The following is a 13666-nucleotide window of genomic DNA, read 5'->3' as shown; positions in this document are numbered from 1 at the left end:
TAGTGGCAAAGAATGAATTAGCATTTTCATTCAGACCAACTCGAAAATCGACTGATGGGTTTTACGCAGCAAACACGCAGAGCTGTAAATGTGAACCGGTATATATATCCCACGGGGGAAGCCCCGCCACACAGAGTAAGTAGTTCCAAGTAGCTGTCTTCAGTAAAATGACGGGGACACAAAATTAACTTTAACCATTGATTCTTCACAGCCTTGTCCTTTGGCAGAGAAAAACACAGATTTACCCTCACAGTGCAGAGCACAGTTTCAGTGTTTGAGGTGGGGGGGTTCAAGTTTTCCTGGGTCTGCGCGCGCAACAAGTGGCGGGCAATATGCTAATGTTTCATGTTGACGTCAACATGAAACGGCTTGGGATTTGTTTTCATTCGACTTGTTTCAATGATTCAGAGTCGACTCTTTCTTTTGAGAGACAATAAGGTGCACTTTTAGATTTAAAACTTTGCAGGATGTTTTCATTCACTTAGAGCTGTATTACACACTGCATGAAAGGTAATTTTCAAAAATCCATAATAGGGGCACTTTAATATATATTCTATATAATGTTGTTTAACTAAATTAAAAATAAAACACTAAAAACAAAAATCTGTCATTTTTAAAGGCTACAAGTGAATTTAGACATCATATGCACAGTAAAGTCTTACAAAATCAAAATGGCAAAATCTAATATTGGCCAATATACAATACCATTCAGTAGTTCAATAAGGGTCAATAAGATTTTTTTCCATCATAGAATCCTAAAAAAAATGCATCATGGTTTTTATAAAAAATAATATTAAGCAGCACCTCTGTTTTTAACATTAATAATAAGAAGAAATATTTCTTGAGCAGCAATCAGTATATTAGAATGATTTGTGAAGGATCATGTGACATAGAAGACTGCAGTAGAGGCTGCTGAAAAATTAGCTTTGCCATCACAGGAATAAATGACATTTTTAAATATATCAAAATACAAAACAGTTATTTTAAATTGTAATAATATTCAGAATCAAACGACAGTTAAATATCCAAGGATAATAAATAGGCAGTTGTTGACTGTCCCTCTTTCTTCTTTTCTAGCCTTTTTTGAGCTATGTTCTGTACGGTCTAGTCGGGGCAGTAGGGCTGTTGACTCACTACCTGTTGCCCCAGATGAGGAAGCAGTTACCTTGGTACTGTTTCTCACACCCGCTGCTCAAAACCAGAGAGTATTATCAGTTTGAGATCCGGGGTAAGTCACAAATTTAAGTTCTGTAAAGATAACATTGTTATTCTGCTGGGACTTAGTTAGCATTAACAGTACTGAAGTGTGAGCTTATTTTCTATGTGCAGGTGCCGCCCATGTCATGTGGTTTGAGCGTACACATGTGTGGCTGCTGTTTGTGGAGAAAAACATCCTCTATCCACTCGTTGTGCTTAATGAGCTGAGTGGCAGCGCACAGGAGCTCGCCAGCCCCAGGAAACTCAACACAGAGTCAGTATTACCTCTTCAATCTGACCTCATGTCTTATGTCTTTTCATTCATTGTTAACAGTTGTTTTTTATTGACGAACTGATTGGCTGTCTGTACCTCATTGTGTATCAGCTCAACATTGTTCTGCACTATCATTCACAAGCAGTCAATGAATTCTTTCTCTCTCTCTCAGGGTCGGGGCTCTAGTGATAACTATCGCTGGGCTGAAGCTGCTGCGTTCTTCCTTCAGTAGTCCAACATATCAATATGTCACTGTCCTCTTCACGGTCCTGTTCTTCACATTTGATTACCGGCAGTTTTCTGAGACATTGCTGCTGGATCTTTTCATTATGTCCATCATTTTCAGCAAGGTCAGCCCTCATTCCTGTAGCATCAGTTCTTGTCTTGACCTTTTACTCTTTCAGGGGTTTGATGTAGGCTATACCTTCTGATGAAGTACAGAGTTGCAGAGTTGTGATATTGTACTACCTTTTGAGCATTTCCAAGTCAGTCCAGACACAACTTAAGGATACTTGTAACATTCTGTTAGTTATGTATCCTAGCATTTTAGAGTATTTTGTAGATTGATTACTGAGGAACAGATATCTGAAATACTTGGTCAGTTACAGCTGTTTATTATCCCAGGCAACCAAATTTCTAATTTCTTGTGTCTCATATCACTTTACATTAACTTTATTCTTTATAACTAAAATTTTTAAACGCTGTATTAAGCAGCATAATGTAAAGTCAGTCATTACCACAAAATAAACCCCTTCACTTGATATATCCCTCTCTATTCTCTGTAGCTCAAATCAATATTTAATTTTATTTTTCATTTCATTATGTTTTATCAGGGTGTCCACGGGTCCTTAAAAAGTCTTAAAATGTCTTAAATAACGTTTTCCTAATATAAGGCCTTAAAAAGTCTTAAATTCGGATTTGATGGGTCTTAAATATTTTTGGTCTCATTACCGCTAAAATATCTTCAGTCTGACGGACCTAATGACTGTTTACAATCATTGGACAGACCGAAGATTTTTTTCTTCCCTGTGGTAGTTACTGCGTCATCAGAGATAATTGCAGTAATGCCGAGTTCACACTGCACGATTTTAGCTCGATTTTTCACTCGCCGACAGGTTTTGCGAAATCGCAGACAAATGCCCGAAATCGGTGCTCGTTCATGCGAGTGACAATCAGGCAGTGTGAATTATCAAAGACACGATTTGAGGGAATCGCCGACACGTGTGAACATAGCAGCGACTGACTGCTACCTCAGATAGTCGTGCAGTGTGAAAACCACGGTGACCCGACGACTTTTAAAATCGTGCAGTGTGAATTCGGCAGCAGAATACAGAGTACAAGGTCGCGCTGAGGCTCACTCAGTCTCGAGACTTCAAAACAAATGAGTGTGAAAGCACACATAAACTCAGAAGAAACACCCTCAGGTAAAAATTCAAAATGTTTATTCATAACATGATATACTTAAGTAACACCATGACAAGTGAGCTATTTTGCAGTGCGCTCTTTCACTGCATGATTCAGTCTATTAAAATACATTCAGAGGGGGCAGCCTTTTTTTCTCCAAAAATTACCATATACACATGTGATATTGATTTTTACAACAGTTCAATAAACTAGAAGTTTTCTTAAGAGACTTACGTTTTAGACACCATATTGCCTGTTTTTGCACTATTTCGCCAACAAAAATTATTCCAAACAAAGCCACAGCGCTGTTTTGCGTCTCTGAGTAACAGGACGGACATAACATTATTTATTGCAGTTGTAATTATTGTTATTTGCAGTGTACATTATTTAATCTTACTGGTAACAGCCCTATAGTGTATGTTGAATTTATTGATAAAATGTAATAATTTGATATGTAAGATGATGCATACATCTAAAAAAGTTAAAAATAGGCCTTTGTAAAGGTAAATATGCAGATTTAAGTATGTAAAAGCTGATAGAACACTGATGAAAATATTGCTTCTGAATAAATTGTTTACTCCACCAAAAATCTCAGTGATGCAGTTATTTTGCAGGGATATTTTGTATAGAATATTGTCTGCTGACATGAAAAGTTCACTGTATATCGTAGTAATAAATATAATTTATTACAGCAATGATATTTTGTTTTCTTTTTAATTTATACGCATTAAATATTACATATATGTATGTAATAAAATGTGTATTTCCATTACAGGTTTAGGTCTTAAATTTCATATGTATATTTTCAAGGTGGTATTAAAAAGGTCTTAAAAAGTCTTAAATTTAACTTGTTCATGTTTGCAGAAACCCTGTTTATGTAAAAAGCCATATTAAGCAGTGTAATCTAAAATCGTAAACAAACCCCTTAAGATGATACTACCCCTCTCTGCTTCTCTTACATTTTAAATGGTTGTTTTTCAGATACTGTGCAAAATGTCTATTATATAACTGTGTGATATGTTGTCTTTTGTAGTTATGGGAGCTCTTTTATAAGTTGAAGTTTGTATATACCTACATCGCACCGTGGCAGATTACCTGGGGCTCTGCCTTCCATGCCTTCGCCCAGCCGTTTGCAGTGCCACGTATCCTAAACACACATCGTGTTCCAGATTTAACATATTTCATAGGCTTTGTCAAATTCAGGTGTCTTTGTGATTCTCTCTGTTCTTCCTTGACTCCGCCCCCTCCAGACTCTGCCATGTTGTTTGTACAGGCCATTGTGTCTGCTGTGTTCTCCACTCCATTAAACCCTTTTCTTGGCAGTGCCATTTTCATCAGTTCCTACGTACGACCTGTGCGCTTCTGGGAGAGAGAATACAAGTAAGACGCTCTTGAATATCAGTATCTCCAATTTCCTTTGGCCTTTTTTAGCGCAGCCCACAAAACATTTATGAGATTGTTAATTACATTTTTGTGTTTCAGTACTAAGCGGGTCGATCACTCCAACACTAGACTTGCTTCGCAGCTTGACAGAAACCCAGGTACGACTAGATACATTATCTGTTGTAAATGAAAAATCATTTGTCATTTGCCCATGGTGGACTAGTTTTGTTTTACAGACATCTCATCTCTCATGTTGTCAGGTTCAGATGATAATAACCTGAACTCCATCTTCTATGAGCATTTGACGCGGTCCCTGCAGCATTCTCTGTGTGGAGACCTGCAGCTGGGCCGCTGGGGAAACTACAGCACCGGAGACTGCTTCATCCTGGCATCTGATTACCTCAACGCTCTCGTTCACCTTGTTGAGATCGGCAATGGCCTCATCACTTTCCAGCTCAGAGGACTTGAGTTTAGAGGTGAGGTGAGGAGAGGAAGAGAAAAAGAAACAAACAATAAATCAAATAGTTACACTATACCATTCAAAAGTCTGGTGTCAGTACGATTTTTATGAAAGAAATTTATTATTTTATTCATCATAGATGCATTAAATTGATCAAAAATGAAAGTAAAGATATTTGTTGCAAAAGCTTGATGTTACTATTTCAAATCAATTCTGTTCTATTCATGTGAACTTTCTATTCATTAAAAAATCCTGAAAAAATGTATCACAATTTCCACCATGTTATGTTTCTTGAGCATGAAATTGACATATTAGAATGATTTGTGAAGGATCATGTGACACTGCAAACTGAAGTAATGGCTGCTGAAAATCCAGATTTGCCATCACAGGAATAAACCAAATTTTTAAAAATATTTTCAAATAGAAGACAATCGTTTTAAAATGTAAACATATTTTACAGAATTACTGTTTTTACTGTATATTGATCAAAAAATGGTGACCAAAAACATTCTTTCAAAAACATGAAAATGAATTACAGACCCCAAACTTTTGAACATCAGTGAAAATTCTGACCGTTATAGTTCTTGAAAATGTAACATTATGGAAAAACTGGATTTTGCTTGCTCTTTTTAAATATAATGGCTCACTGTACTCTAAATTGATCAATTAAAGCTTTCTCCCCAGTCCACCGAAACCGTTTGTAGAAATTAAGCCTCAAAAACAGGTCATTCAGAAATCAATTAGTAAGAATTACAATGCCTGTTTATTATTCAGCAACTAGGTGGGGGTATTGATCTCTAATCAATGATAGAGATAATTTACATATCTTCAATGCAGTGTAGCTAAGACAGTCCTTTGTATTTCCAGGGATCGTATAACATTTTAAATGAGTTATTACTGAGTTATATACGAGTCTAGTTAAAATATTCTGTCTCATTTCTTTCTTCTCTCTATCTCAGGGACGTATTGCCAGCAGAGGGAGGTGGAGGCGATAACAGAGGGAGTTGAAGAAGATGAAAGCTGTTGTTGCTGTGAGCCTGGTCATCTCCCCCATCTGCTGTCCTTTAATGCTGCATTCGGGCAGCGCTGGTTGGCCTGGGAGGTTCTGGTCACTAAATACGCCCTGGAGGGCTACAGCATCACTGATAACAGTGCCGCGTCTATGCTGCAGGTGTTTGATCTGCGGCGAATCCTCACCACCTACTACGTTAAGGTCAGCAGACAAATTTTCCAATCCTGTTCCAAACTGCTATTTTGATAACTGGCTAGGTGAGATTTAAAAAATAATAATAATAATGTCCTGAAATTTTTAAAAATAATTTATCTATTATTTCTGTGTTTATATGTTTATAGGGCATCATTTACTATGTCATTGCATCTCCTAAACTGGAGGAGTGGCTGGCGAATGAAGCCCTTCTTGAGGGCTTGAAGAGCTGCGGAGAGCGAAACTATGTTGACCTAGATCCAACTTTTAACCCCAATATTGATGAAGACTATGACCACAGACTGGCTGGAATCTCCAGAGACAGTTTCTGCTCTGTCTACCTCAGCTGGATCCAGTACTGCAACTCACAGAGAGAGAAGGTAAACTCGTGCTCAGCCACACAACATGTCTGATGAATATGTTAAAGCTGATGCGTACAAAATTAATCTAAGCTACCATTTAAAAATTTGGGGTATGATTTTTGATTTTTTTATGATTTTTTAAAATGTTTTTTAACAAAATAAGTTTTTTATACTCACCAAAACTGCATTTATGTGATAAAAAAGTACAATACAAACAGTAATACTGTAAGATATTATTGCAATTTAGAGTATGTTTTCTATTTTAATATAATTAATAATGTTATTTATTCCTGTGATGCAAAGCTGAATTTTCAGCATCATTACTCCAGTCTTCAGTGTCACATGATCCTTCAGAAATCATTCTAATATGCTGATTTGGAAATGTCTGAAATGTCTCTTGTCATTTAATGCATATTGTTGTATTAATTTCTCTTAGAAGCTGTAGTGTTTGTAAAAAAAAAAGTTTTACCTTCCTGCCATCTCTTTGTTTATTTCTTTCAGCCACTGGACAGTGAGAAAGACTCTGCCTTGGTTTTGCTGTGTTACGGTCTGTGTGTTTTGGGAAGAAGAGCTCTGGGAACTGCATCTCACAATATGTCCAGGTGGGGGAGCAAAATCCTTTACTCTGCTGGAGTTTTTCCATGAAGCTTGTTATGAAGACATTTTTTGCGGTTTGTTTGTTCTGATGGTGTGTGTTTGTGATACAGTAATCTGGAGTCTTTCCTGTATGGGCTGCATGCCTTGTTTAAGGGAGATTTCCGGATCTCATCTGTAAGAGACGAATGGATCTTTACTGACATGGAACTGCTGAGGAAGGTTGTTGTCCCTGGAATTCGCATGTCTCTTAAACTGCACCAGGTGAGACACATTTGTGTGCGAGACTTAATGTCATCTGTTCTCTGTGTCACATCAAATGTGACTTTTATTATTTTATGCTTTTTGGGTATATTTTAACCAGATTTAAACACTCTCTGCAGGATCACTTCACCTCCCCTGATGAGTATGAGGAATCATCAGTGTTGTTTGAGGCAATTTCTTCGCACGAGCAGACACTGGTGATAGCTCACGAGGGCGACCCAGCCTGGCGCAGCGCTGTCCTGTCCAACTCTCCCTCTCTGCTCGCCCTCAGACATGTGTTGGACGAAGGGACCAATGAATACAAGATCATCATGCTTAACAGACGCTACCTCAGCTTCAGGGTCATAAAGGTGAGCGAGGACAAAAAGACGGGATCAAATGGAAGAAAGCGGACTGACAGGGTAAAGATCTTATTTTATTAGCATATAAATGATTTTTCATGTGTGCATGTTCTTAGGTGAATAAGGAGTGTGTGCGCGGCCTGTGGGCGGGACAGCAACAGGAATTGGTGTTTTTGCGGAACCGAAACCCAGAGCGTGGAAGTATCCAGAATGCCAAGCAAGCACTACGCAATATGATCAACTCTTCATGCGACCAGCCAATCGGATATCCCATCTATGTCTCGCCTCTGACAACATCTTACTGTAATACACACCCCCAGCTGGGACACATACTGGGAGGACCGATCAGCATCGCCAACATACGAAACTTTATCGTCAACACGTGGCACAGGTGTGTGTGGTTGAATGAACGAGAATGGACATGTTATGATTGTCATACTAACACTGCTCATCTCTCTCACTGCAGACTGCGTAAGGGTTGTGGAGCTGGCTGTAACAGTGGCGGGAATGTTGAAGATTGTGATGCGGGTGGCTTGTCGTGTGGCAGTGGGAATTCTGGGACAGCAGCGAGTGATTCCCAGCACAGCTCAGGACCCACAGTGCTGCACTCTTACACGCCTCATTCTCTGGGTAAACACACCGTCAGTGCTAAGACATCACTTACTGGCTGAACACATGTTTACTGTGTAATTTGCATATAAATATGATGTATTTTGTATTATAATGAGGTCTTACCTGGTTAATATTTGCAGATACTTTATCAGTTTTTAGGTTTAACATGACTCTTTATGGGTATAATATATGTTCATTGCCAAATTATCTGCAACAGTAGAACAAAACTAGAAAAGTTCATCAAAACAAGCATTGCATGTTGGCATGACAAAATGTTGTGAAAAGTTGAAAGATTTTGAAGTTTATTTAGGCCTAATTTAAATCTTGTAGGACAGACATGTGGATGGATGGGTAAAAAGATAGAAAGATGGATGGATGGATAGATAGGTAGATGGATAGATGCATGGATGATGGATAGACTGATGGATGGATGAAAAGATAGATAAATGGACTGAAGGATAGAATGATGGATGGATAAATAATAAATAAGTAAATAATAAATTATATAAATAAATGGATGGATGATAGATAAAAAGATGAATGGATGGATGTATAGAATAAAAGGATAAATAGATGGATGATAGATTAAAAGATCGATAAGCAGAGGGAGGTGTGGATGGACTAATGGATAGATAAATAGATTAATGGAGAGACTGATGGATGGATGGATGCATGGATAAAAATGTAGTTAAACAGATGAAAGGATGATGGATAGATTAAAAGAGATTAATGGATGGATAGATAAATGGATTGATGGATAGATTGAAGAATGGATAAAAAGATAGATAAATGGATTGAAAGATAGATAAAAAGAGATAGATGATGATAGATTTAAAAAAAATAGATACATGGACAGATAGATAAAATGGATGGATAGATGAACAAATGGATAGATAAAAGAGATTAACAAATAGATAGATAAAGAGATAAACAGATGGATGGATAAACTGAAGGATATTTAGATAGATGAACAGATGGATATGGATAGATAAAAACAGAGATAAACGGATGGATGAATTGATAGATAGATAGATAGATAGATAAGAAAGTTACCTTCAGTCTCTCTCTGTCTCTTCAGGTACGAGTCAGAGTTCTCAGTCAGTGCAGTCTGGTTTGGTTCGTCAGTCTCCTGCTCGTGCGTCTGTCGTCAGTCAGTCGTCCTCGTATCGTCACAGCAGCAGCCGCCAGTCTTCACTCCGCACGTCTGTGACGGGTCTGGAGCCCTGCAGACGTTCCTCCAGCAGCCAGCTCTCTCTCCGCACGCTGCCCACCTCCCTCCAACTCCGGCTGGGCACCAACGCCTCGGCCGCCAACCCCGACCCACCCGGCCCCTCCAGCTCCCTCTCAGCCCACTCCATCCCGCCCTGCAAACGACACACCCACACGCTCGCCAGTCTGCTGGGAAACGAAGCCTTAGGGCTGGGGACGGACAACCATCCTCACCCCCACCATCATCTTCACTACATCCACCATCATCATCACAATCCCTCGCTCTCCTGTCTGAGAAGGGACGACATCTCCTACAGGGTGCAGGTGAGTGTCTGGCTTTCTCGTAATTTGATCACAGATCACAGATCTTAATTGTGTGAAATTTGTTATAATAATGACGCATATGCATTTGTGTAGATTGTGGATGTGAGTCAGGTGTTGGATGTAATGAATCATCCCAAGAGGAAGGAGCTGGTGTGGCCAGATGAGAGCATGAGACTGAGATCTGGACGCAACTTTTGGAGGGACTGGAGTCCCCTAGAAGGCATGGAGGGTCACGTGAGTGCATCACATTTAACTGAAACTTTTAAAAATCATTTTTGTAATTGAAATTAAGTAAAATTATTGTAATTGAAATAAAATATAAATATCAAATGAAACCCTAAAAAAGATCAAATTAGAAATGTTGTCTTGGCATCTAACTAAAATAAGTTAATTTAAGTTGGAGTACTACAATTACTTGGACAGAATTAAAAATAAATTAAAGCTAAATACAAATATGTTTTTTTTAAAGAAACCTAAAATAGCACAGTCCCCATAGACAAATGTAATATATGTACATATATACATTATACATCATGCTGATATAGAGCCGGTATCGCTCTCGTACTCGAGTGATATTGCTCATATAGCAACCATATATCAGTAATACATTTTATATTATATATGCTTTATTAAAACAACATGCATACAAAAATCTGTAGTTTATATGTTTTTGTAATAAATGTTTTAAATGCATTTATTACAAAATTATACTATTCACAGATTTTTGTATATATATATGTTGTTTTAATAAAGCTGCATATATAAATAAAACATATATTACCGTGATATTATGTATCATATTACATTTCTGTATGGGTCACACACATTTGGCTGCATCATCCCCCGGAATGATTAAGGATGTCATTAGATGTCTCTGTAGTTTTCCTGAGCCCATTTTAGTTGGAGATTCACGGGACAGATGATTTTCAAAATGCATGATAATTGAATAATCTGGTTCTATTTTGATCATTATTTGTTGGTTGAGTCAGATGAAACCTATCAAAGAACATATTCACAGTCCAGATCATATTTCACACCGAAATAAAAAGAAAAATACTTTTTATATATTCTTAAATGACAGTTGAGAATTTTTCACCCAAATTCACCCTATATCCTAATTTCCCACTGCTCACTCTCTCTCCATAGGTGGTTCATCGTTGGGTGCCTTGCAGTCGTGATCCGGTTAGTCGGTCTCACATTGATAAGACCATCCTGCTGGTCCAGGTGGATGATAAATTGGTTCCCATTATAGAGATGGGAGTGATTGAACTGGGGGCAGAAGTGTGAGGATGCACTCGTCTAATGTCAGGCCAGAGGAAGAATGAGGCCACACTCACTTCCAGCTGCTGATCAGGGCGCAGGAAGCCAGGGAATCGTGCAAATGGAGAACATACACACTCACACATGCTGCAAGAAGCACATTTGCTCACATCTGGACAGAAAGCTGCCTTGCTCTGTGTTCCTCAGATATGCTGCATGGGAGATCAGCTCCTGTAAACTCTTCTCTCTTTCTCTCTCCTTTACGAGCAGCTGCAGTTTTCGTTCTGTTTTTTAGGTTCTATGCATCTCATCAGCTGTCTGTAAACACATGCAAACTCACAGGGAACACTACAACCGAGCTTGATGTACACGCAGAGAAGAGTTTTTTTATTACAGCTATAATTATGTTTTATTTTGTATTTCTGCCAAATTAAGTCAGGTGCACAGTGCTGCCCTGGACATGCAGTGAATCATGTGACAGACTGTGTTTTACTAGCTGCCAAGACAGATGATCATGGTGAGGATGATAATGATGATAAAAAGGAAGCAGGTGCTTCTGATACAGAGCATCCTTACTCTTCATCCTCGTTCATTTTGTTGAGGATCCATTTGATAACAGAGGTGTTATGAGAAACTTTAACTTGCACTATGATTTGTTTTTGATTTTCAGCTGTGCACTACTTTCTAAGATCAGACATTATTTATTCCTTCACGGTTTGAATCGCCATGGTTAGCGATGCCTTTGGAATGCAAAATCATTGACACTTTCTTTTCTGCCGTTTTGACAGTTTTTCTTTAGCTTGAGGACAGAAGTGGTTTTTTAACCACATGTAGTTATGTATGAATATATAAATGTGTCTGTAAAAAGATTTGGCTTTGAATATTTATTGTATTTACATTTTGTTATATTGTTTTTCATTTACAGGACAAATAAAGACAATGCATAAATATTATTTATTCTTGCTCCCGAGTGACTGATGATGTTCTTTTATGAGAAGGATGAAATGAAGTGCATCTAGGGCATGAACTCATATTCATGTGATTTGGGGACGAAGGTTGCTGCCCTTTCAAATAGCCATGAGACGTCAGGAGACAACACAAACCACTGACTGGTTAACAAGGGAATGTTTTTCATACTGATACTGAAGTGCTGTTATTCATTGCTTTGGCTGTGATCACTGGCATAATATGTATATCGGTACAATGTCTTTAAGATAAAGCACTTAATAAATCAAGCTGATATCTTAAAATAGAAGGGGAAAAAAAACAGAGCTTTTGGGAACATGTTACTTTTCACAATGTGCTAAACCTGTTTAACTGGTGTCCTGTTATACTTGGGTACTCTCATATTGACAGAAGGAAACATCTGAATTTCCTCAGTAATGTCATAATATAGCAAACTATTGTAAAGAATCAGTCCACTGAAGGCGAGCGTAGTGAAGAATCCAAGTGCAGTTTATTTACAGTCATCCAAACAGACGAAGACTAGAAACACAGACTTGATGTGGCATGAACAGACTAGACTCACCGACAGCAGGTTACAACATCAATACATGACAAGAGACAATGGGAATATGATGGCTACTTATAGCAGACAAGAGGGTCACATGACATGAACAAACCAATGGGGAACAAGACACGACTAAGACTACCAACCAGAACATGACACAATGAACCAATAGCATGAAGACAAGAGGGCAAGGGAAGCATGACACTAACAGGGTGAACCAATTAGAAAATAAAAGACACGCCCCTCTAAGGGCGGCTCCAGACGCCCAAACAAAACCCAAAAAGTACAGGAGGGTGGTGGAGTGGAGGCGGAACTGGGGGAGAGACGGAGGGCCAGGCCCGTGAAGAGGAACAGGCAGATCGGGCAGCCATGGTGGGGCAGGCAGATCGAGCAGCCATGGCGGGGCAGGCAGAGCAAGGACATGGACGGACCACTTGACTGTGACAGAACACGCAGAGAGTTCTTGAATGGCCTCCATGGCTGTGACAGGACAGACAGTGGGTTTGTGAACGGCCTCCTTGGCCGTAGCAGGACAGGCAGTGAGTTCGTGAACGGCCTCTGTGGCTGTGACAGGGCAGACAGTGAGTTTGTGAACGGCCTCCGTGGCCATGACAAGACAGTCTGTGAGTTTGTGACTGAAGATCAGTGAAGATGATCTGCTGGATTCATAATGGTGGTCGTGTATTCAGTAAAGAATCAGTCCACTGAAGGCGAGCGTAGTGAAGAACCCAAGTGCAGTTTATTTACAGTGATCCAAACATAATCCAAATAGACGAAGACTAGAAACACAGACTTGACTCACCGACAGCAGGTTACAACATCAATACACAATGGGAACTGATGGCTACTTATAGCAGACAAGAGGGTCAGATGACATGAACAAACCAATGGGGAACAAGACACATGACTAAGACTACCAACCAGAACATGACACAATGAACAGATGAACCATTAGCATGAAGACAAGAGGGCAAGGGAAGCATGACAGTAACAGGGTGAACCAATTACAAAATAAAAGACATGAAAACATGAACATGAAACAAAACCCAAACCCCACATTACAACTATAGACAAGTCCTGATTGTGGAGTAGCGTTTTCTTCTTGATATTTACTTTTTCTTTATTAGATATTGGTAACGTACATTATATATAACTAAGAAGCATTATTAAAAATACTTTAAAAAAAACAGCAACATAAGTTACCGGTAATAGATATTTAAATAGTTATCGATGTCATGAAGCTTTGATAAATGTTTACATATTTGACA

General features: G+C 38.8%; 1 protein-coding gene across 6 annotated transcripts in view; it reads left to right on the top strand.

Moving 5' to 3' along the window:
* Positions 1–11785, top strand: part of pcnx1 (pecanex 1) — a 37201-nt gene extending 25416 nt beyond the window's left edge. For all 6 annotated transcript variants that reach the window (XM_016295592.1, XM_016295590.1, XM_016295591.1 and 3 more), the window contains 17 exons: positions 1078–1228; positions 1330–1471; positions 1644–1821; positions 3909–4017; positions 4126–4255; positions 4358–4416; positions 4519–4734; positions 5678–5931; positions 6072–6302; positions 6786–6886; positions 6992–7142; positions 7262–7492; positions 7600–7874; positions 7950–8113; positions 9174–9628; positions 9722–9862; positions 10775–11785. In XM_016295592.1, the coding sequence (XP_016151078.1) occupies positions 1078–1228; positions 1330–1471; positions 1644–1821; positions 3909–4017; positions 4126–4255; positions 4358–4416; positions 4519–4734; positions 5678–5931; positions 6072–6302; positions 6786–6886; positions 6992–7142; positions 7262–7492; positions 7600–7874; positions 7950–8113; positions 9174–9628; positions 9722–9862; positions 10775–10915 (3129 nt within the window). In that variant the 3' untranslated portion in view covers positions 10916–11785. The remainder of the gene's footprint in view (positions 1–1077; positions 1229–1329; positions 1472–1643; positions 1822–3908; positions 4018–4125; positions 4256–4357; positions 4417–4518; positions 4735–5677; positions 5932–6071; positions 6303–6785; positions 6887–6991; positions 7143–7261; positions 7493–7599; positions 7875–7949; positions 8114–9173; positions 9629–9721; positions 9863–10774) is intronic.
* The last annotated feature ends 1881 nt before the right edge of the window (positions 11786–13666 follow it).

This window comes from Sinocyclocheilus grahami, unplaced genomic scaffold, assembly GCF_001515645.1.
Source record: "Sinocyclocheilus grahami isolate Dianchi unplaced genomic scaffold, SAMN03320097.WGS_v1.1 scaffold338.1, whole genome shotgun sequence".
NCBI classification, from domain to species: Eukaryota; Metazoa; Chordata; class Actinopteri; order Cypriniformes; family Cyprinidae; genus Sinocyclocheilus; species Sinocyclocheilus grahami.
Note: the sequence above shows the minus strand (reverse complement) of the source record. Positions and strands in the feature narration are given on the sequence as shown.